Consider the following 25,458-nt stretch of genomic DNA (forward strand, 5'->3'; position numbering starts at 1 on the left):
ACCTTTTACCTCCTGCCCAAGTTTTCCCTTTTACCCTGAAAAAGTTTCATTCCTGGCTCCTCCCGCCCTCCTTCACTGCAGGTTTAGTCTCTAACAGTAAGCAATGGAAGCCAAGGTTATCAGTACATTGGAATCTCACTGTCTCTGTCTCTGTCTTGTCTCTGTCTCTCTCTGTCTCTTTCTCCCTCCCCGCAACCAACTGTGTAGTGAGATCCAGAACTAATTTACTGCTGCTAAATTCAGTCTCCAGTGCAGGGATTGATGCTGAAGCCTGGAGTCCCAGCCTCCTGCCTATACTCGGATGCACGTGTGGTAGTTTTGCTTAGTGTTTAAAAGCATGTACACAGGTATGCAGACAGCTCTGCTCTGTCTTTTTGCATAACTTAGAGCAAGTTGCTAAATCTATGTTTCCTCATCTTTAAAGGAGGAAAATAATAGTTCCCATTTATGATTATTGTAATTATTAAATATTAATTATGTAAAATGCTTAATGTATTTATATGGCCCATAATAAGGAATCATGAAATGTTAACTAATAATATTAGGGCCAATTCTCTTGGCTGCTTTTCCACCAGATTCCTAATTTTCTTCTTTTTCCTATTGAAATTTCCTGTTCACTGTGGTTAAGAACACAGACACCTCTACCTAAAAATCCTTGTCCCAAGGACTGTGGAAACCCAGCATGAACTGAACCAGGCTGAGAAGGAAGCCAGAGGTGGGTATTTGTTTGTCTTGAGAGACAGAAGTGCAAGGTACTTGTAGATATTGATCACAACTTGACATCTTAGCCATAAATATTCCCAGCGCCTCCCAAACTCAGAACAGGGTATACACAGGGAAGAGATCTCATAGCTCATTCCCTGGGATCAAAGTTCACCAACTGTCAATACTTTTTTTTTTTTTAACGTTTTTATTGGAGTATAATTGCTTTACAGTGGTGTGTTGTTAGTTTCTGCTTTATAACAAAGAGAATCAGTTATACATACACATATATCCCCATATCTCTTCCCTCTTGCGTCTCCCTCCCTCCCACCCTCCCTATCCCACCCTTCTAGCTGGTCACAAAGCACCAAGCTGATCTCCCTGTGCTATGCGACTGCTTCCCACTAACTATCTATTTTACATCTGGTAGTCTATATATGTCTATATATACACTACCGCTCTCTCACTTTGTCCCAGCTTACCCTTCACCCTCCCCGTGTCCACAAGTCCATTCTCTAGTAGGTCTGTGTCTTTATTCCCGTCTTGCCCCTAGGTTCTTCATGACTGTTTTTTTTTAGATTCCATATATATGTGTTAGCATACGTTATTTGTTTTTCTCTTTCTGACTTACTTCACTCTGTATGACAGACTCTAGGTCCATCCACCTCACTACAAATAACTCAATTTCATTTCTTTTTATGGCTGAGTAATATTGCATTGTATATATGTGCCACATCTTCTTTATACAATATACATTGGAGAAAAGACAGCCTCTTCAATAAGTGGTGCTGGGAAAACTGGACAGCTACATGTAAAAGAATGAAATTAGAACACTCCCTAACACTATACACAAAAATAAACTCAAAATGGATTAAAGACCTAAATGTAAGGCCAGACACTATCAAACCCTTAGAGGAAAACATAGGCAGAACACCATGACATAAATCACAGCAATATCCTTTTTGACCCACCTCCTAGAGAAATGGAAATAAAAACAAAAATAAACAAATGGGACCTAATGAAACTTCAAAGCTTTTGCACAGCAAAGGAGACCATAAACAAGACCAAAAGACAACCCTCAGAATGGGAGAAAATATTTGCAAAGGAAGCAACTGACAAAGGATTAATCTCCAAAATTTACAAGCAGCTCATGCAGCTCAATATCAATAAAACAAACAACTCAATCCAAAAATGGGCAGAAGACCTAAACAGACATTTCTCCAAAGAAGATATACAGATTGCCAACAAACACATGAAAGAATGCTCAACATCATTAATCATTAGAGAAATGAAATCAAAACTACAATGAGATATCATCTCACACCAGTCAGAATGGCCATCATCAAAAAATCTACAAACAATAAATGCTGTAGAGGGCGTGGAGAAAAGGGAACCCTCATATACTGTTGGTGGGAATGTAAATTGATACAGCCACTATGGAGAACAGTATGGAGGTTCCTTAAAAAACTAAAAATAGAACTACCATATGACCCAGCATTCCCACTACTTGGCATATACCCTGAGAAAACCATAATTCAAAAATAGTCATGTACCACAATGTTCATTGCAGCTCTATTTACAATAGCCAGGACATGGAAGCAACCTAAGTGTCAATACTTTTTTTACTAACTCCACTCTTGATGGATTTTTCCACTCTGGACTTTGCCTGCTATTTAGAATGTCAGTGTTAACTTGCTTCTCTCACCTGAGTTGACCTCCCAGAATTTAGATTCTAGCTTCCTACCTGTTCCCTCCTGCAACATTTGTCTTCTCTGACCTCGCCATTTTGACTGCCTACACCTATCAGACCGCTAGTTTTATTCTATCTGGAAAATCTCCTAACGCCCTTTCTGAAAGCTCCCAACACTCCAGAGCGCAGGAAATAAGACCTCACACTCAGAACATTCATCTTCCTTAAACACTACTCATTACTTTCAATAGTTCCATACTACTTTCTATCACATCATTAATTATCATCCACTGCATTCAGAGAGTCTGTAGTTTACATCCCTCTGCTATCTAATCATATTTCCTGCTCTCCATTCAGAAATGTTCAGAAATCTGTACACACACCATTCACAAAATAAATAGCTTTGTATCAGCCTTTCCTAATTTGAAAATTTCATGTTCTATGTACAAGATTATTCATGGTTTCATTGTAATTATAAAATATTGAGAAATTTCCCTCTTACCAAAAGGGACATATAGGGAGGGGACTGGTTAAAATGTATGATCTGAGTATTTAATGAAATACTAAACAGCTGTTTTAAAAAAATAAAAGTTATTTATGAACATGATCATAAAATATTCCAAAAGACATTGTAAAAAAGCAATGTGAAAAATGGTGTGTATAGTAAGTATGTAACATTTGTGTTACAAAAAGAAGGGATTATAATTACACGTGTCTGCTTATATATGCATAAAATATCAGAAGAATTAAAAAGAAAAACCAGTAACTTTATTTCACTTTGGATAAGACACCTGGATGGTCGGAGACACAGGTGAGTTGGAGATTTTTCATAGCATGCCTGCTTATACTTATCTTTCTCAATTTTGAAATTTATAATTATAGTACTTATTGAAAAATTAGATTAACAAAAAGTTTCATGATTCATTCTGAGAAACCAGTTTTGTCTGTGGCCTTTAATCACACCTTGTTTAAAAAATAACATTTTGGGGCTTCCCTGGTGGCCCAGTGGTTGAGAGTCCGCCTGCCAATGCAGGGGACACGGGTTCGTGCCCCGGTCCGAGAAGACCCCACATGCCGCGGAGCGGCTGGGCCCGTGAGCCATGGCCGCTGAGCCTGCGCGTCCGGAGCCTGTGCTCCACAACGGGAGAGGCCACAACAGTGAGAGGCCGGCGAACCGCAAAAAAAAAAAAAGTAACATTTTGTTTTAATGCTGTACCAGAGTTTAATTATTGTGAAGACACTGCAATCAATAATAAAGATCCAAATTAAAACTAAAATTTACCCATCTGTGGGGATCTCATGAATTGGCAAATATGTAGGCAATGCTAACTGTATCATAATTTAATCCTTACCTGCTTTTTTTACCACTTAACATCAATTTCAGAAACATTAAAATGTAAGATAATAATAATGTTATTATTGTAAGAAATAGAGAATTTTTAAGGCTTAGCCCAAGTCTCACCTCCAAGAGACTCTCACCTGTTTCACTGAGCTCCTTTTTCTCTTTTGGAGTTTTTTTGTATTTAAAATATTTACTACACAATTTAGAGTTGGCTACAATAATCACCATTTATCTAACACTTATCCCCCACCCCTGTATATTAGGTAGTATTGTCCTACTTTACAGATAAGAAAACTGAGGCCCAGAGTCCTTAAGTAATTAAAATAATTCAAAATCAGGTTTGTCTGACTCCAGAGACTGGATGCTTCCCACTCAGGCATATTTTGTTTTGTATAATTTCTAATTATTTCATTTGCTAATTCTGTAACAAATTAGCAGTAAGATTTCTGCAGATGGGAAAATTTCTGCAGATTGGCAGTGCTCGGTTTTGTCCTTCACAGACCAAACTCTGGGAACTTAATTATTCTTCCTAAAATGCTTTTACATGATGAGGGTATATTTTGTTGAAAACTGTGATGTTTGGAAAAAGAGCCATTTAATATACATGAATAATTAAAATGTACAAATATCTTTCCAGGCTTCAAATATGCAATTTTGAGTGATATTAATGTAGTAATCTTTTGGTGTCACAATATTTTAAAATGGCAATATTTACAAGAATTTATAACATGTATAACTACTACATAGTTAATAGTTAATAATATTCATAGTTAATAATATTCTCTTGGGCTTATAGGTTTAACATTTACCAAAGCACCTACTCATGGTCACCTGGTTATTTAAGGTGCAAATTTGTGTGATGATTGTTTTTCCCAAGTTCCAAAGTTTAAGCTCTTTTTCTTTAACATGCAAACTTCCCCTGAGCATTTTGCATTTTACAGACCAAACAAACCAGTTCGGAGAAGATGCTGGCTACCCTCTGGGGAGCACCTGAAAGCAGTGGTGTGTGGTACAGCGCTGCTTACTTTTGATGAATTCCTCCATGAAGAACATGTTTTCTCCGCCTTGCCTGGGGTTGATACCACCAGGGAGCAATTCCACTGTCACTGATGAATGCTAGCTAGGTCAGACCTTGTCAGTGCAAATGAAAGTCTTGTGATTAGTATTCTGTACCTTCTTACTAATGAACCTTCTAATCATGAAACCTGTCTGTACTTATCATAATCTTCTAACTGCTAAGTGCCCTTGAAAGTTTAGATAAGTGGAAAATAGTACCATTGGTTTGGTTTGGTTTTTTTTTTTTTCTTGCAATATGCCTTTCAAAGTTAGTTTGGTGCTTGCTTTTAGGACTCATAATTAGAATTGGTCGACATTATGACAGTGACAACCTTGGTTATACAATTCCAATATGCAAATGAAAGTTACAAACACACAACAATTATGTATAATCAAAATGAGAAAATTTTTTGGAAACATTCACATTTTAGGGGAACATTTTGAGAGTAGAAAAAATATTTAAGAGTATCCGTACCGGACTTTGCTAGGAAAACATTTAATTGGAAAAATTGTAAGTGAAAAAGGTTTTGCACTGAAAAGAATTTATTTTTTAAAAGGGTGACCTTGAGGTCAATGTTTAAGGAAAAGTTAATATAACCTGAGTAGCTTCTGGCCTCAACTCAAAAATGTATACATTCTTAACTGCTCAAGGATGTATTTGTGACGGCTTCAGATCAATTGCATATCTCATTTAATCGAGAATGTCATCAACTATAAGATGCATCATTATTTTTTATATTACTAAGAAGGAAAAAATGCTGCCAATTAAACTATGACAAGGTATTGATTGCAAGTCACATCAGAGATGTCAAAATATAGGGAAAGATACTTCTTAGAATTGATGAAATAAGTATTGTAAAATAATAAGTATGTAAAAAATATGGATACTAGAGGTAGGAGTGCAGGAAACCTTCTGTAGAAGTATCACCTTTCCTAACCAACATTTCAACCAAATATGTATTCACCAGGGCCTAAACCTAAATAGAGTCTATCTGAATTTACACATCCTTTATTCTTTTAATTTTGATTGAGGAGGTACTCTACTCAGCTCTGCTAATAAAGTTCTAGTAATTCATTCTTTCATGTGATCCAGGGGTCAGCAAATTTTTATAAAGGATCAGATAGTAAATATTTTAGTGTTTTGAACCATACAGTCTCTGATGCAACTACTCAACCTCAGCCATTGTAGCACAAAAGCAGCCATGGACAATTAAAACTTTACTTATAGACACTGAATTTTGAATTTCAAATAGTTCTCATGTGTCATGAAATTTTATTCTTCTTTTGCTCTTTTTTCAAGCACTTAACAATCTAAAAATATTCTTGGGACCTCTTCCAGGAAAATGCAATATACATATTTTTTTCCTATTCCTTCTGCTAATTACAACTAAAAACCCTATACATTATACATGTAAAGCAAACATGAGAGACTCTAAAAGATAGAGCAAAGCAGACTGGCTAGTGGACTCGAGGCTCAAGAAATGATATGATGATAAGCTCTTTTTTGGGGTTTTTTGGCCTTGTGTATCCCACACTTGGATCTGAAGAAGCTAGAAATTCAAAAATGCCAACAGATGTAGACAAATAAACGTCGAGCAAAAGCCTGCACTCTTTAGCCAAAGGACCAGAAAATAGGGAACCTAGCAAGACAGACATGTCACTACTGATCAGATGGACAATAAAAGGAAGTACTATGAACAACTCTGTGCCCACCAATCTGGTAACTTAGATAAAATGGACCATTTTCTTTAGAGACAGAAAATACAAAATCCATACAAGAAATAATAATCTGAAGAGGCCTATATCTATTGAAGAAACTGAGTCAATAATCTTCAAATAATAATCTTCAAAAAATAAAAGCACTATGCCCAGACTGTTTTACTGGTAAATTCTACCAAACATTCAATGAAGAAATGATACCAACTCTCTACAGTCTCTGCCAGAAAGTAGAAGAGAGACTACTTCCTAATTCATTCTATGAGGCCAACATTACACTAATGCCTAAAACAGGTAAAGACATTAGAAGAAAGGAAAACTTCAGGTCTGTATATCTCATGAACATAGATGCAAAAAAACCTCAGTAAAATACTAGTGAATTGAATCCAAAAAATATATGAAAAGAATTATACACTATGACCAAAAGGGATTGATTCCTCATAGGCAAGGCTGGTTCAACATTTGAAAATCAATGTAATCAACCACATTAAAAGCCTTAAAGAAAAAAAATCATATGAGCATATAATTAGAAGCAGAAAAAGCCTTTGACGAAATTTAACTCCCATGCATGACAGAAACGCTTAGAAAAATAGGAATGGAGGGAAACTTCTTCGACTTGATAAAGAGCTTCTACCAAAAACTCCACAGCTAAATAGTGAAGGATGGAATGCTTTCACCCTAAGATCAGGAACAAGTCGAGGATGTCCATTCTTAGCTTCTCTTATTCAACATAGTGCTGAAAGTTCTAGCCAGTGCAATAAGGCAAAAAAAGAAAATAAAAGCCTTACAGATCATACTTACACAGTGTGTACGGGGCTACTTCTCAAGTTCACTCCATAATACATAAGGCTATAATCACACAGCCTTACTTCTGTCCATAATGTGTTTGTACTAGAGCTCATAAGAGCACAACTATGTGATAAGGTTGAGAATTCCAACCTGAACCAAAGCTAGAACCAGGGGATAGGCCACAAGAGCATGGCTTCAGGATAAGCCTAACACAAAATAGGAAAGAACAGCCCCAAGATTCACGCATGGCTTCAATCAAGTCATCAGAAGGGTAGATGAGAAAAGGATTTAATTCAGAAACTCTAGTCATTAATAAATGTCCATTTTTCTTGGAAAGACCTTTGGATCACACAGTGTTTGAGAAGAAAGATGGCCCAGTAACCTGGTTCCTACAACCCTTCTCCTTGTGAGTTATTTGTCTATACTCTGGCTCTATAACAAACTACTCTAGAATTTAGGTACTTAGAAATCTGATCATTTATTTAATTGTGAGTCTGTGGTCTGAACCGCTCAGCTGTCTCTTCTGGCTTGCTCATGCCTCCAGCACACTCGGCTGGTGGTTTGGCTGGTGTGTAGGTGACTAAGATGGTCTCACTCACATGACGGATATTTGGCAGCATGGGTACCTGGGCCACATGTCTGTCATCACAGCCGTTTAACACAGGCTGTACCACATGGTGCTCACAGGATTCCAGGAGCAGCAGGGGAGCCCGCCACAGAGCACTGCACATGTCAGACCTCTGAAGTCCTGCCTTTGCTTGATGATCAGGTCTAATTATCCCCATCAGGATGCTGACGACTCTCCCTGCCTGCTTGCCCATTAGCATGAGGAACCCAAAGTGCCCAGCTAGCAACTGTAGCTTAGAGTTAGTGGGACCCAAATGAAATTATTTCCCCTATGAAATCAGGTTCTCAAAACACACTTCAGTGTCTCAGAGTCGCAGAGACAGAAAGTACAAGCTCCCCAAGTGGGCCCCCAAAAGGAGGACAGGTTGGGCCACTCCTGCTTCCACCCTTGGTTCCCACATATTTGCCCACAGGACACAGAGCCACACATTGTCACTGATTTGGAACATACATTACGTCCTGGAGGATGATGTGAGCTGACTTCTTAATTGTGCTTTTGACAGACTTTTCCATCATTCTGTCAGGCCAGCAGCTGTTCAGTGACATGGGATATAACTGACACAACCTGTGGATTCCAAGGGCACATGCCCACTCCTGCCTCACAGAAGGGTCCAATGCAGCTATGTTGCCACCAACTTGCAGGTGAGTTTCCTTGTAGAATGTTTCAGTGCTGGCCTCCATTGCCGCCAGTTCAGGCTTCCAGGAGCTGCAGAACTAGACAGATAAGCCTTGGTGAATGGGAGCCCAAGTTGTTGGGACCATGAATAGCTTTCATCCCTGTCCCCGTGGTTTCTCTATTCTTGCAACCATTTTACCAGCACAGGAGTGGCTGATGACAGAGGCTGGCTGATGACAACTGGGTGAGTCACTTTGTCTGTTTAGTGCTTCTTCAATAGTGGATACTTTCAGATGGTCATTTACAAGTATATCGTCATCCATTGCTGTGTGACAAAATCCTCTGACACTTCGCAGTTTGAAACAACAAACATTTATCTGCATTGACTTCCACTCAGGAATCCAGAAGCAGCTGGTTCTGGTTCAGGGTCCCTCAGGAGGTTGCAGTCAAGCTGCTCCCTAGGGTTGCAGTCTGGGGACTAAAGGGTCCATATCCAAGGCCACTCACATGGCTGTTGGCAGAAAGCCTCTGTTGCTCATCACATGGGGCTCTCCTGTGTCCCCTGGGTTCCTCATGATATGGCAGCTGGCTTCCTCCAGAGGAAGTGATATGAGAGAAGGAGCAGGAAGCTACAGTGCCCTTTGTAAACTAGTCTTTATTCATTAGAAGAAAGTCTAGCCCAAAGTTGAGGGGAGGGAAACTACGCTCCACCTCTTGAAGAGAGGAGTATCAAAGAATGTGGGGACACTTAAAACCACTACCACAAGTGGTACAAAGATCTTCAGACTGTGTGCCCACTCCCATAGGTCATCCACATGTCTCTACCCTACCCTACTTCTTTGTGAAGGTCATTCAGGTTCTCTGAGAAGCAGACACAGAGATGGAGTTAGGAGAAGAAATTAATCTGTTGGAGGAGGGGAGGTAACACCCATGAAAGACAAAAGGAGGAAACAATTTGGCAGGGGATCAATCAAATCATGATGCAGGATGGACAAGTTGTCTGCCAGCTCAGTGGGGAGTTCTGGAGCAAAGAACTCATTAGAAGAGTCCATAAGAGGGATCTCACACTGGGCAGAAACGGCTAGGCCCATGTACTGCCATCTTATTCACTGGCTTCCCTGAGAAGACCATGACCTTGGCTCAAACGTTAGGCAGATATCGAATAGGAAAACAGCTACAGATTGTTAGCCAACCATACCCTAGTTGCATCAGGAGAAATATGTTTGGCTCCCAACTAGGTGGCCCTTGATACACCCTTGACCACTCTTGATGGCTAATGGGCAAGTGTAACAGCTATGCCCTAAGAAAGGCCTGGAGAGCCAAGGGCTCAGACCCATCACACATTGGGGTCTAGGTCAAACCACCATTAATCCACCTAGAACAGCTGAGGGTGAGCGTCATCTAGAATTCTTAGTAGAGCAGAAAGATTCAGAAGACCAGTTATATCCCTTTGATTAGCTGCAATGGAGGGTGCTGTGGTTAGTGCCACTTATGTTCTCCTTAAAGATTCTCCCAGGAAAAGAGGTCCTCTAGAATCCTGAAGGAACGGCTCCTGGAATGAATATGAAGAAGTGGATCCAGGTCCCATGAGGGGTGGAACGTAGATGCCATGGGGCTTTTGAAGTATCTGTGCCCTCTGTCCCCACTTATATCTAATCCACAGTGTAACATTTCCATTTCAAACTGGGTTGCTGCTTGGGCCCTGACGTTATGACTTGGTGTGTTTGATGGAATCTTTCTCATGCTGAGCAGCCCTGGCAGCAGGGCCATCTCATGATTCATAGCCAGGCATTCCATCTCTACCAGGGCCCAGTAGCCCATCTGGATTTGTTTTCCAAAAGCTAGATAATTCTCCACTGCAGATGGCATGGCCTTGCTTCACAACTCCAAAGGCTTGCAATGAGATTCTGGAATTTGACCACAGATTCCCCACTGCATCTCATCTCACAGATACATCTGAAATAATACGGTCTGTTGAGTTGTATTGCCCAAGCGGAGGTTGCATCATCCGCTGGTCTTGCATCAGAACCCGTTTCTGCCCCAGGCCTCACTCAAAACTGTCAGCCTTTCATATCACTTAATATTTGGGCTGGAGCAGTATTTCCAAGTGTGGAATAGTCTGTCTCCAGAGCCCAAGGAGGCCTCCCAAGCCTTTTGCTTCATTCTTCATGATGGAAGTTACAAGATGCAAGAATTTCTCCTTCACTGTGAAGAGGATAGCCTAACATGCTTCAGACGACTGGACCTCTAAAATATTACTGATGTAGCAGGTCCCTGAAATCTCATAGCATTAATCTCCTTCCCTCTCAAGTAAATGTATCTTATCAATGCATCCTTGATACTTATCATTTCTTGCTCATCCAGTATGATTAGGATTCTTTTTTAAATTGGCTCTAGAAAAGGTATTCTTTTATGTCATGGCAACTGCAATTAGGGCTAGTACTTGACAGAAGTTATGGTATCTACTGTAATTTTCCAAGGACCATCACCTTTTGTAGAAAACAAACTGGTGGATCAAATAGAAATACAGGGGGGACCACCATCTCTGCATCCTTTAAGAGTGGTAGTAATTTCTGCCATTCCTCCTTGACATTGAATAGTGTTTTGTATTCACTGTCTTGGCCACAATGGCAAGTAATTTCAAAAACTTCCACTTGACCTTCCTCACCCACCCACCCTCAGGCCAAAGAATCAAAGTGAGGGTTGTGTCAACTATCAAGTATGTCCATTTCAATTATACTTTCAAGGAAGGGAAATAAACAATGGGTATACTTGTGGAACCAGTGGACCCCCTGTGAACTGGATCTGGGCCAGGATTCTATTACTTGGCCTCATATGACTTCAGTCTAATAGGAGGGCTGTGATGAGACTTGGGGTTTCTGAGTAACAAAGTCAGCTCAGATTCTGACTTTAAGCAGTCCTTAAAGTGTCTGGGTATTCACCTTTGTCCTGTTACCCAAAGAATTGGTCACAGGTTCTATTGTGGTAGCATTAGATAAATTATTGCCATACACACTTTTCAAGAGTGCTTGCCATTGGATACCTGACCTCTTCCTCACTCAGTGGGTTTGAAAAGTGATTCAAATCCTAAAATTGGAAAAGGAATCATTAGTATTTTTGAAGCAACTGGCTACAGCCTCCTGGTCATCCATCCTTGATCTCTTCTCACTGTGTAGACTGAGTAGTGTCTGTGTGGGCTGCCCATCTGTCTTGCCTCTTTGGGGCACTATGTTCTGGGAGCCACAGCCTCTCCATTAGTCAGCTCTGCTGAATGCCACTCAGACCTTTCTCCTCTTTACCATAAGTGCACCCACCTGACTCCTAACTGTGAAGCATGGCCATTTGGTCTCCACTGTTTTAGGGGGTCATCCCCATTAGTTAGTCCAGTTCTTTAAAAATGAAGTCTTTCCCTATAGCTGTTGTAACACATTACCAAAAGCAGTGGCTTAAAACTACACAGATTTATTCTCTTGCAGATCTTGCAAAATCCTTTGTAATTTTTTGTAACAGACTAAAACAAAACTGAAGGCTATTTTATGAGTTTATAAATGTATGATTTTAAAATGATAAGCTAGGAATTGTAATCTAATTATTCAGTAATTTCAATAACATCTGAAACTTTTTATAAAAATATTTTATAAAGAAGCTATAGTATCTCCTGCCTTTGCCTTGGTATGGGAACAATTTCTAAGTTGTTGATGATATGTAGATTTTATAGTACCTCCTCTCTATAATGGAAAACAAAATCTAATTAATAGTAGCTAACATTTATATAACACTTAATAGTTTGCAAAACACTGCCACATATATCTTCTCATTTGATCCTCAAGACAATTTTATAGGCAATATTATTGTATCATTAGCTAATTTTACTAGTCAAAATCTTTATCCTCCCAGAGGTTAAGTAACACTCCAAGTTTTCTTGATTAATCAATTACAGAACCAAGATCTGACCTACATCTTCTGACACTAGAGTACACGCTCTGTATATTTTACTGCTACCTTTTGCTTGGGTAAATTATCTTGGTCAAGTTTTTTGATCAATATGGACTTTATCTTTCTCTGCAAAATACAGGCAGTATTTAACAGATTCTAAAGGATATTTTCAGCCCTATATATCATTTTCTTTTGCATACTCTTGGCAGACATGAAAGTGGATAATTTATTTTATTTTTTTACCTACAGGACCAACCATAAGGGAACTAGATATAATCAACCCCTTATCAGATAGAGTTAATTTGCCACATGGTGATTCTTTCCCAAGACTTAATCTAAACCTGATTACAATGTCTATCCTAATACCTATATCTGGTGAGGCCATAGAAAAATAGAAATAAAAAGAAAAATTTGGATAACTATCATGAATGTTTCCTTTGGAAATTAACTTGGTGAAAAATGAATTTAAAATCTTAAATTATTCAATATTAAATTATTCTAACACTAATTCAGAATGCACCCCTATGTTCATAGCAGCACTATTCACAATTGCCAAGATATGGAAGTAACCTGTGTCCATCAACAGATGAATGGATAAAGAAGATGTGATATATGTATATACACAATGGAATACTACTCAGCCACAAAAAAGAATGAAATTTTGCCATTTGCAGCAACATGGATGGACCTAGAGATGATCATACTAAGTGAAGTAAGTCAGAAAGAGAAAGACAAATATCATATGATATCACTTATATGCGGAATCTAAAAATTACAACAAACTAGTAAATATAACAAAAGAGTAGCAGACTCACAGATATAGAGAACAAACTAGTGGTTACCAGTGGGAAGAGGGAAGGGGGAAGGGGCAAGATAGGGGTAGGAGATTTAAAAAATTACTAAATATTCAACTATTAAGTATTCAGACAGTGGTTTGTACAAATTTACATTTCAATCCCAAGAAAGAGGGTCTGAGAAGCATAGAGCAAGAAACTATATTCAGGACTTCCCTCACAGTCCAGTGGTTAAGACTCCGTGCTCCCAATGCAGGGGGCATGGGTTTGATCCCTGGTTGAGGAACTACGATTCCGCATGACCCACGGCACAAAAAAAAAAAAAAAAAAAAAAAGAAGCTATATTCAGCATAGCTTTCTAAATAGTTCTCTAATTATATCTTTCATTTAGCTAATTTAATACAATAATTATAACAATTCTCTGAATGGAGGAATACTGTGTAATATTGTACTATTGCAAGGTCAAAAAGCATGGGTTCAAGTCCTGATTTCTCCATTTTAGCTGAGTGACCTTGAGCAAATTGTTTAATGTTGTTATGGTTCAGTTCCCTGAGCTGTAAAACAGTACCTCTGTTAGAATGGAGAGAACTGAATGACTTAAATGGCTTAATACATACAAATCATTAAGTACTGCACCAAGTACACCATGAGTGCTGCATAAGTGAAAGACAGTACTATTAATAACCATGTTATGTTGCTACTGTTACTATTACATCTGGCAAAAACCTTAAAACCTCTATGATATTCTACCTTTCATACACCTTTGGTCATCTTCTAATCTAGGACATTTCATGAATTTTTTTTTCTCAAATATTGATTAAACTTCAAGGAAAGGGCTTTAAAGCAAACTTCTTTATTCTTTTCCTTAGACGTAGGTGGCAAGTTTAAAGAGAGGTCAGCATAATCTAGGTTTATGTCTGAGCAAAGAGGAAATGCTGGGAATCCAGGAAGTTTGTCAATTTTTTTATACAAAATGTGTCATGCATATTCTTTACTGCCAAATCATGTTACTAATCTCATAAAAATACTTTATAACTTATTTGACCTCAAGAAGAATACACCATAGTACTCCTCCTGGTTACAAAAAGGGAAATAACACCTGGCATGAATTAAAATATTTTAAATCATTGACAACGGTAAAAGCAAGCTGCAAATTTTTACCCTGAGTAGAACAAGTTTTGCAATTAATTTTAAACTATGGATAGAAATGATCTTTAAAGAAATGATGTTGTAGAATTAAGCAAACACATATCACTAGCCCAATAACATATTCAAAATTAATATAGAAAGGATATTTGGTGGCCTCATGGTACGGTCACATCTGTTGAGAAAGGCTGTAGTCTGGTGTTGACTGAGGATCAAAAGATAGACAACATGGGTTTTTAAACCTTAGAAAACTCCTTAACTGTTAATATGATTAAAGAGTTGCCTATATCAGAAAAACTCAAAATAGAGGCTTACAGGAGATAGATGTTCCTTCCCTCTCGTGTTCTGTCATCCTGGCTGCTTGAGCCCCAGCTGCTCTTCATGCCAGCACTGTGGGCAGTGGGAGAGGGTAAGTTGGAGTAATGTCACAGGCCACAGACCTTATTTCTTAAGGAGGCTTCCTGGAAGTCCCGCCCAACACTTACACTTAACATTTCACTGCCCACTTGGTTATGTAACTGTGCATCTCTGAGACGGCATGAGATGGGACAATGCAGTCTTTTCCTCTGAGTGGCAGTCTTGGTGTTCTGCTATGCGTAGGGAAGGAGAGGAGAGCTGCTGGGGCAGACAATTTAAAAAAAGAGTCTGAGCCACCATTCATCTAAGTCATAATTAAAGCAGTTCTATCAGTTCCAGGCAAGCAAAAGCCACAATATTTGATGGAGATCTTTGAGGCATTAACCACAATGCAAAGTGCCTGTCTTCAAGTGTCTAAAATAAAAATCAACACATTACTGTTTGGGTGGCAGGGGTTGGCACCAACACGTCTAACATAGCTATTAAACAGTGATTAAGTCTGGGCCATGAAGTCAGGTCACCCAGCTTGAGCAGCAGTTCATACCAACTGTATGCACTTGGGTAAGTCACGTGGCACCTGAGATTCCTCATCTGTGAAGCGAGGAAAATGTTACTTATTTGTTGAGGCTGTTGTGAGAATTAAATAAGTTAAAAATGTAAAGTTAATCAGTACAGAACTCTGCTGAGACCCAGTTGGTTGGTGTTCAATAAATATTGGCTGTTATTAAAATTTATATTTTATTAGTGCTATACTGAAGGCACACATTATCTAAAAGCCTTCATACTACATAAAGATATATAATGAAAACAAAAAATTCAATTAAATGTATATATTAGTTTTATGCTTAATAAATTTACGTTTAATTTTAGACCACAAATTATTACTGTGTGTAGAGTCTAATAATCTATATTTCACAGAGAATTTTAATTAAATACATAGACTGCTAAAGAAAACAACTGCAAAAACTTCATAATAAGTAGGACTGTATTTCTCTTTATTATGAATTTTTAGCATACATTTTTGTAGTATTAATAACCAAGAAAGTCATACATAGTATCCAAAAGAGAGAATAAAAGAATACACTTGGCTTAAAAATCATTTGATCATAATTAAATCACAAGTATATTGTAGAATAAAGCCCAGATTCCTATTAGTGAAATTCTATCTATTTAAAGTTTTATAAAATCTACTCAGCATTCTACATTAGTGTCTTGGAAATAATCAGCTCTCTGATATTATTTATAAAGTATACTCATTAAAGGAACTGTAGAAATCTTGATACACTGATGAATTGCACCCTCCAGTGGGAAAAAAATTTATCCATAAAAACTTAGTATGCTTCTGCAATGCAGGTTTAATGCATTAAAATGTGCTTTCACCTAAAAATTTTAATGTAATTATGTTTTATAACCTGCACTAATGTATATCTACCACTATTCATTTCCTCTGGGTCTCCAGAGAGTTGCTCTGAGTTTCAGAATCTACTGTGTAAACAGGCCATTAAATGCTGGGAAAGTAAAAGAGCTTTAAATGAAAAAATTAAAAAGAAAAAGTAAAAGATAAAATTGGACATGCACAGGCATAAATTGAATATTTTCTAAAAGAATATCCTTTACTCTGTATTTCATGTAGAAATAGTTTAGATATATTATACCACATCATCAGGCAAGTGTTTCATTCTTCTTCAAAATGTATATGATTTTTTCAATTGGAAAAATATGAATTACTGCTTGTCAAATTATTACTTTTCAGAAAGAACTGAAAGGCTGAGCACGTCTCTATGTTTTTCACTATAGTCTGAGAAGCATACAAGCTGCCACCAACAGGATGTAAGAGGTATGTTTTGAACACAGATCAGTTTGACTCCAAAACTGAACTCATTCCACAATATTCTAATGCTAATCCTATGGTTACTGAACCCTTGCTCAATCTTCTTCTGCTTCTCATGAATCAACAGCACACTATCAAAATCAGGAGCAGGTATCACCTAAAACTGAGGTTCTTTTCTTAGCTGTCATCTCTCTTTGAAATTCCTCCCTTCTTTGCTTTCCTCTCTCCGCTCAATGTGACCTCAAAAATCCCCTCTATTTTCCCAATTCTTCTCTAGCCTTGCCTTACACACCATACACACCAGGCAAAATGAAAGCCTGATAAACCAACTTGAGTGCCTTCTATCCTAGCACGCTCATTAGAGGATTTCCAAACCTCTTCCTTGTAGATGGTCATACAAAGAAATACAATTTTCTCTCCATGCTGCCACTTTGCCAAACAAACATCTGCTGTACTTGACAAATCAACTTAAAGCTTTCTCAAAAGAAAGCAAACACAATTTTTATCCTTGTTACCTGAAGCTCTGACAGCCCAGGGTCAAATTCTGACACCCTCTGTTTCCCCTCTGCTCCTTTGGTCTTGTCTCTTATCAGAAACCCTTCTGGAACCAGCCTAGGCATTGAGCCGTCAAGTTAAGATTTGTTCTCACCCTTCTTGAATACCTTCCTCAACCTAATTCAATGTTTTAATGTTGCTGGTTTTAGGTTTAATTTCTACTTCTTCAAAGTTCTTTATTTACTCCACTTTTTTTTTTTTTTTTTTTTTTTGCGGTATGAGGGCCTCTCACTGTTGTAGTCTCTCCCGTTGCGGAGCACAGGCTCCGCTCCGGACGCGCAGGCTCAGCGGCCACAGCTCACGGGCCTAGCCACTCCGCGGCATGTGGGATCTTCCCGGACCGGGGCACGAACCCGTGTCCCCTGCATCGGCAGGCGGACTCTCAACCACTGCGCCACCAGGGAAGCCCCTGACATCTTTTCTTTATGGTACTTTAAAAATATTTTTTTTTCCTCATTATAAAAATACATGTTTATAATAGAAAAGTTGAAATTTTTTTAAAAAAATTGAAGAAAAGAAAATCTTATGTCACCCCACAACCTAGAGAGACTTCCTATTAATATTTTGGTGCAATGTTTTCCAATCTTTACTCAGTATAATTTTTTTATATATGTGACCATACCATATGAACAAAAAGTACTCTTTTACACATAAAAATTATTATGTAAGCATCTTCTATGCTATTACAGTTACAAAAATGAGTATATCATTTTTATTGAGTGATCAGCTCAGTGCTTTGTGACCACCTAGAGGAATGGGATAGGGAGGGTGGGAGGGAGGGAGACGCAAGAAGGAAGCGATATGGGGATATATGTATAGCTGATTCACTTTGTTATAAAGCAGAAACTAACACACCATTGTAAAGCAATTATACTCTAATAAAGATGTTAAAAAAGAAAAAAAAACTACATTGAGCCACCACTTCACTTCCATTAAGATGGCTGTGATAAAAAAAAGACAAGACAATAAGGCAAGGATGTGGAGAAGCTGGAATTCACAATCCTCATACATTGCTGTTGGGTACACACAATGGGGCAGTCACTATATATATATAATTCATATAATATAAAGTCTACCCTTTTTTTAATTTTGTTTTTTAGGTTTTTTTTTTTAATTTAATTTTACTTTTGGCTGCTTTGGTCTCTGTTGCTACGTGCGGGCTTTCTCTAGTTGTGGCAAGCGGGGGCTACTCTTGGTTGCAGTGCGTGGGCTTCTCATTGCAGTGGCTTCTCTTGTTGCGGAGCACGGGCTCTAGGGCGTGCTGGCTCAGTAGCTGTGGCTCGCGGGCTCTAGAGCACAGGCTCAGTAGTTGTGGTGCAGAGGCTTAGTTGCTCCGCAGCATGTGGGATCTTCCCGGACTAGGGCTCGAACCCGTGTCCCCTGCATCGGCAGGCAGATTCTTAACCACTGCACCACCAGGGAAGTCCCAAAGTTTACCCTTTTAAAGCATACAATTCAGTGGTTTTTAGTGTATCCACAAAGTTGTACAACTATTACCACAATCTAATTTTAGAACAGTTTCATTACCCCAAAAGAAACCTGTACCCGTCAGCACTCATTCCCCTACTCCCTTTTTCTATAGACCCTTACAACTACTAATCTACTTTCTGTTATTGTGAATTTCGCTATCCATTTCATATAACTGGAATCACAAAATATGTGGTCATTTATGTTTCACTTAGCACAGTTTTTCAAGATTCATCCATGTTGTAGTATGTATCAGTACTTTAATCCCTTTCATGGCAGAATAATATTAAATTGTATGAATATACCAGATTTTATTTGTTCATCAGCTGATGGACATTTGGGTTTTTTCCACCTTTTGGTTAAAATGAATAATACTGCCATAAACATCTGTTTACAAGTTTTTGTGTGAACATATGTTTTCAGTTCTCTTGGGTATATACCTAGGAGTGGAACTGCTGGGTCATATGGTAACCTGTGTGTTTAACTTTTTGAGAAACTGACAAAATATTTTCCAAAGTGGGTGCCCCATTTTATGTTTCCACCAGCAGTGTATGAGGATTCCAACTTCCACAGCCTTGCCAATGCTTGTTATCTTTTTAATTATGACCATCCTAGTTGGTGTGAAGTGGTAGGTATGTACTTGTGGTTTTGATTTGCATTTCTATACTGACTATGATGTTGAGCAACTTTTCATGTGTTTATTGGCCTTTATATATCTTCTCGGGAGAAATGTCTATTCAAATCCAATGTCCATTTTAAAAACTGGGTTATTTTGTTTCATTTTTTTTTACTCATAAGATTTTAAAATATATTCTGGATACTAGAACCTCATCAAATTTATTATATGCAAATACTTTCTCCCATTTTCAGGTTGTCTTTTCACTTTCCTGATAGTGTCCTTTCCTTTTGGTACTGTTACAAGATGGAGAGCTTGAATGTCACTTTGCAACCATGCTTTTCTTACTTTTTAAAAATCTCTATTGTTCCTTGCAGAAACTAACAAGTAGCCAGCCTGCAAAACTGAATTCCAGCCCAGCATCACAATGCAGAATTTTGAAGGGTGGACTTGAAGTTAAGACAATAACTTAATAAATGGCACATAGGAAGGTAAGAGTTCATTATCAATTATAAATTGTTTTTTTTTTTTTTACAACCAAAGAAAACTTTGATACTGTTGACCCTCTCTTTTAAGTAACTGTTTCCATTTCATTGATATCTGTTCTTTGTTGTTTCCAGCCTTATAACCTCTTGGGAATTTGGTGTGGGGTGTGTGTGTGTGTGTGTGTGTGTGTGTGTGTGCGCTGATATCTTAAAATGAATGCATAGGTCAAGGATTTTCAGTTTTTCTTCTAGGGTGAGCATTTAAAGTTAAAATTGCCCTCTAAACATGATTTTAGCTGTCACATTTGTTTTGATATATTTTTATTATTATTCAGTTCAAAATATTTTCTAAATTTTATTGAGATTATTTTCTTTTTCTTTGGGCTATTTACCTATGGGCTACCCATGTATTAATGAATTTCCAAACATTTGGGGTTTTCAAGTTATCTTTTTTTGTACTAATATGTATATATAATAATGTTATATATATAATTAGTATATAAAATATTATGCAATAGTATACTTATCTTTTTATATAAGTAAATAAAATAGTACATAATATGTATACACATATGGATAGAAATTCATAAGTATATATTATAAAATATGTAGATAATTTAGTACAGGCATACATGTTTGAAATTGCTATATCTTCTGCATGGATTGCAAATTATATTATTATGATATGTCCTATCTCAAATAACTCATTTATGTTAAAGTCTACTTTGTCTGATATTAATATACATACATCAACCTACCTTTGGTTAGTATTTGCATAGTGTATCATTTTCCAAACATGTCCTTTTAACTTTGTTTTGTCTGTAATAATCAAGTTTTTGTAGTAATCAAGTCTGTAGTAGCAAGTTTTTGTCTTTTTTTTCATTCAGTCTATCAATGACTGTCCTTTTAATGGAATAGTTTGGTCAATTTACAGTTAAGTAATTAATTATTACATTTGGTTTTAAATCTACCATCTTATTATATTTTTCTATTTGTTTCAAATGCTGTTTCTTTTTCTCTACTTTCTTTTCTTCATCTTGATTCTTCAGTGTTCAATTTCCCCACCTCTATTAGCCTATTTATTAAACATTTGTTTAATTTTGATTTTAGTAGTTACTCCAGAGGTTGTAACAAACATCCTTGAGTTAATAAAGTTATATATAAATTAGAACTTTTAACACATGCTGGACAGCACAGGACCTTAGAAATTCTTAATTCAATTCAATATATCTTGTGTTTTATGTTATTTTGTTAATCCCACAGTCATTTTATTATTATTTTCACAGTCAATTTGCATTTATTCATGTTATTCTTTACTCTTTCCTTCACTACACTGCTTCCATCTGTGATTTTTCCCTTTGCCTAAAAGTCTCCATTTGGTATTTCTGGAACTCTTGAGTCTGCAGTTAGTGAATTCTCTCAAGATTGGCTTATTTCAACTACTTTTTATCTTGCTCTCATTTGTACGATTTGTTCTAGCTCAGCAGTTACCTTTTTGGAGCATCATTAAGATATCATTAAGATGTCTTCTGGCCTCCTAGGCTTCCATTGGGTAGTCAGCTCTTGGCCTAATTTTGCTCCTCTAATGCCAATACTCTTTTTTTCCCTATGCATGCTTTTAAAAATTTTTTCCTATCTCCAATTTTCAGCAGTTTTACTATGACATGCCCAATTTTACTTTTCTTTGAACTCATCCTGCTTGGAGTTCCTAGTATTTCTTGAATCTCTGGCTTGATGTCTCTCATCAATGGGAAATTCTCAGCTATTATCTTTTAAAATACTGCCTCTTCCTCACTGTCATTCTCCTCTCCTGCTGCTGTGGTTCTATTAAGATTTGTGCTTGGTGTTTTATGTGTTCTACATATTTCTTTTTCCTCTTTTCTGTATTAACCATACCTGCTTTCTGTGTTTTATTTTGGATATTTCTTCTGATTTGTCTTTTAGTTCAATAGTTTCTCTTCAGCTCTTTCTAATCTTAGTTTAAACACATCCATTCTTCTTAATTTCACCTATCATATCTTCCTGTTCTAGAATTTCTATTTCATTTCCATTTTCAATATTCTGTCAATTCCTTGAACATATTACTCATAGTTTATTTGCTGTTGTTGTATTGGTCCAATAACTTCATTTTCTTGATCTCCTCTGGATCTGTTTTGTCTGCCTTTTACTTTTTTGGAAATATCCTCTGTGTGTGCGGGTGTTTGATTCAATGCTGGCTATTTTATATTAAAAATTAACACGTTAAGAGTCTGGATGACATCACCTTAATCGAGACAGCATTTGGTTTTGCTCCTGGCAGGCAGAGAGACTAAGAGAAGAAGCAATTCCTGATTGTCTTTCTCAAAGGAGTAAAAATGTAAGGTCTTCAGCACTGTGATGGGTGGTCTATTTCTAGTGCGTTCTTACTCATAGGTTAGGCCTTTCAGAGCCCCAGCTGAAAACACAGGGTGTTTATTAGGGCCCTTCCTTTCTCCGGATCCTTAAATTTCAATGTTTGTCTCCCTGCCTCATGAGTCTGTCAAGGATCTAATCGTTTTATCAGCCTCTCAGTTGCTTCTTTCCCGTCAGTAACTGCCTTTAGGGAGAAGCCCCCGCCTCCCAAAGCCAGATCACCTCTTTGAGCCTCTTTTTCTTGCAGACCAGGCCCTCACAATTCCTCACACATAACCCTGGTAGCTATGCCATGCATCCAAAACAGTAGCTTTTGTTAAAAAAACATTTTGTCCTAGCTGTTCACAGCAGAATTGGTTCCAGCTACTTAATTCACCATTGCTGATACTGGAATTCCTCCATGCAAAAAAATTTTTAAGTTTATATGGTTGATTTAACAATTTTGTTTCCCTAATTGCTTCTGAATTTTGATTCGTGGTGAGAGAGACCTTCACCATTTTACTGTTATTTAGAAGTTTGTGTTTTGTTATAGTTCTTTCATGGTTTCAGTTTTTACATTTAAATTTTTGATCCATTTGGGATTTATCTTGATTCACTGAGGTTATATACAACTTACTTTTATTTCTGATGCCACCTCTTTATCTTCATTTATTGGATATTCTATCTTTACGTCACAGACTTGAAATTTTACCTTTTTATATAGTAAATTAACCTGTGAATTTGAATCTCTGGAATTTCAATTTTTCTATTGTTTCATTGTATGTCCCTGTTCAAGTGTCTGTGTGACATTCTTTTTTTTTATGACTTTAAGATTGACTGTCATGCAATATTCTGCATGCATTTCAAGTAAATAATTTGATCAGTTATATGTATACACTAGTGAAACCATCACTACAATCAAAATAATTAAAATTTTCTTGTGCCCTTTTTTAATTTATCACAAACTCTGATGCCACTCATTGTGACTAAGCAACAAACTGTCATTTTAATCTGCAGTTTCTAGACATTTGATAAATGGAATCATGTAGAATATACTCATTTTGTTTTTTATTCAAGTTATTTTGAGTCTCATCTATGTTGTTGTCTTTGGCATTAGTTTGTTCCTGCTTATTGTTAAGTAATAGTATTTTATATATTTGTTTTTCCATTCACCTGTTGTTGGACATTTAGGTTGATCCCAATTTTGGGCTATCACAAGTAAAGCTGCTATAAAATTTTGTATATAAGACTGTGTGGATATAATGCTTTGGTTTCTCTTGAATAATGACGGAATGGCTACGGCTTCCCTGGTGGTGCAGTGGTTAAGAATCTGCCTGCCAATGCAGGGGACACGGGTTTGTGCTCTTGTCCGGGAAGATCCCACATGCCACGGAGCAACTAAGCCTGAGCGCCACAGCTACTGAGCCTGCGATCTAGAGCCCGCGAGCCACAGCTACCAAGCCCGCATGCCACAACTACTGAAGCCCACATGCCTAGAGCCCGTGCTCTGCAACAAGCCAATGCAATAAGAAGCCCACGCACCACAACGAAGAGTAGCCCCCGCTCGCTGCAACTAGCGAAAGCTGCACACAGCAACGAAGACCCAACACAGCCAAAAATAAATAAATAATTTATTAAAAAAAAAAAAAATGGAATGGCTAGCTTGTATATGTGTAATTTTCTGAAATTGCTCAACTATTTTCTAAAGTGCTTGTATTCCAATAAGAAGTGAATGAGGGACTTCCCTGGTGGCGTGATGGTTAAGAATCCGCCTGCCAATGCAGGGGACACAGGTTCGATCCCTGGTCCGGGAAGATCCCACATGCCACGGAGCAACTAAGCCCGTGCACCACACCTACTGAGCCTGCGCTCTAGAGCCTGCGAGCCACAACTACTGAGCCTGCATGCCACAACTCCTGAAACCTGTGTGCCACAATTACTGGAGCTTGAGCACCTAGAGTCCATGCTCCACAACAAGAGAAGCCACCACAATGAGAAGCTGGCACACCGCAACGAAGAGTAGCCCCCACTCGCCTCAACTAGAGAAAGCCCGCGTGCAGCAACGAAGACCCAAAGCAGCCAATAATAAATAAATAAATAAAAATTTAAAAAAAAAAGAAGTGAATGAGATTTCCAGTTGATCTGCATCTTTATCAACACTTGACACTGTCAATCTTTATAAGTTTAGTTATGCTTAGGTATGTATCTCACTGTGGTTTTAATTAGCATCTCCTTTAAGATGCAATTTAAAGACAAGATCTTTCATGTACTTCTTTCATGAAGTGTCTGTTCTAACATTTTGCTCATTTTACATATTTTTTTCCTTCTCATTAGTTGCAAGAGTCCGTTTTATTTTGGGGGCATATGTTTCTCAAATATCTTCTCCTAGTCTTTGGCTTGCCTTTTGATTTTCCTAATTGGTTTTGAAAAACAGAAGTTTTTAATACTGATTAAGTCCAATACATTGATGTCTTTAAATCTACAGATCAATTTGAGGACAACTGACATCTTTACAATATTGATTCTTCCAATCTATGAATATGACATATTTCTTCAATGTCTTCTTTAATTTCTCTGAGTTGGGTTTTAGGGGGAGTTCTCAGAAAACAATGGCCCACAGGCCAAAATCAGCTCATGGCTTGTTTTTTGTATGGTCCATGAGATAAGAATAATTTTTACATTTTAAAGGGCTGTCATAAAAATGAAGAATAAAATGGAAAAGATACTACCCGTAGCTCACAAACCTAAAATATTTCATATCTGGTCCTTTACAGAAAAGTTTGTCAGCCCTGTTGTAGAGAATTGTGTGTAGAGGTCTTGAACATAACTCATTAGGTTCATTCCCAGGTATTTTATACCTCTGATGCCATCAAGTAACATCTTTTATGACTAAGTTTATTTAAAATGTTACATGCCTGGTACAGAGTGGTTGTTTAATGGATATTCAACAAATAAATGAAGAAAAACATTTTCATTTTCAGAAATAAATTTGTGAAACAGCCTGCTAAAGGATGCTGAATTAAGACCATGACAGATCAGCAAAAGGAAGACACAGGAAAGAGATTCTGAAGAGTGTAGATTTCCTTTCTGTCTTGGGTTTCTGCCCCTGCGCTTTCCTTTTTGGCCCCCCCGCCCCACTGCTACTTCCTCGGACAAAGACTTCTGACACCTTAGGGACATGGATGTTGGTGCTATACGATCGAGGAAAACATAAAGGCATTATTTTTTCAATTTTATTTTCTTCCTGTTCATTGCTGGTGTATTAGCGAGGGTTTTCCAGAGAAACAGAACCAACATTTGTTTGGTTCTATCTATCTGGAGAGATAGATAGAGGATAGACAGATATTCTAAGGAACTGGCTTG

The 25,458-nt window shown here is 37.6% G+C and overlaps 1 protein-coding gene across 3 annotated transcripts in view; it reads right to left on the reverse strand.

Moving 5' to 3' along the window:
- Positions 1-25,458, reverse strand: part of CRB1 (crumbs cell polarity complex component 1) — a 264,792-nt gene that overhangs the window by 238,050 nt on the left and 1,284 nt on the right. Inside the window, exon 2 of one of the 3 annotated variants that reach the window (XM_029230015.1) lies at positions 14,730-14,804. The exons of the other annotated variants lie outside the window; for them this stretch is intronic. Coding sequence (XP_029085848.1) covers positions 14,730-14,766 — 37 coding nt within the window. The 5' untranslated portion in view covers positions 14,767-14,804. The remainder of the gene's footprint in view (positions 1-14,729; positions 14,805-25,458) is intronic. 3 annotated transcript variants of the gene reach the window in all.

This window comes from Monodon monoceros, unplaced genomic scaffold, assembly GCF_005190385.1.
Source record: "Monodon monoceros isolate NGI ecotype Baffin Bay Population unplaced genomic scaffold, NGI_Narwhal_1 Super_Scaffold_18, whole genome shotgun sequence".
Classification (NCBI taxonomy): domain Eukaryota; kingdom Metazoa; phylum Chordata; class Mammalia; order Artiodactyla; family Monodontidae; genus Monodon; species Monodon monoceros.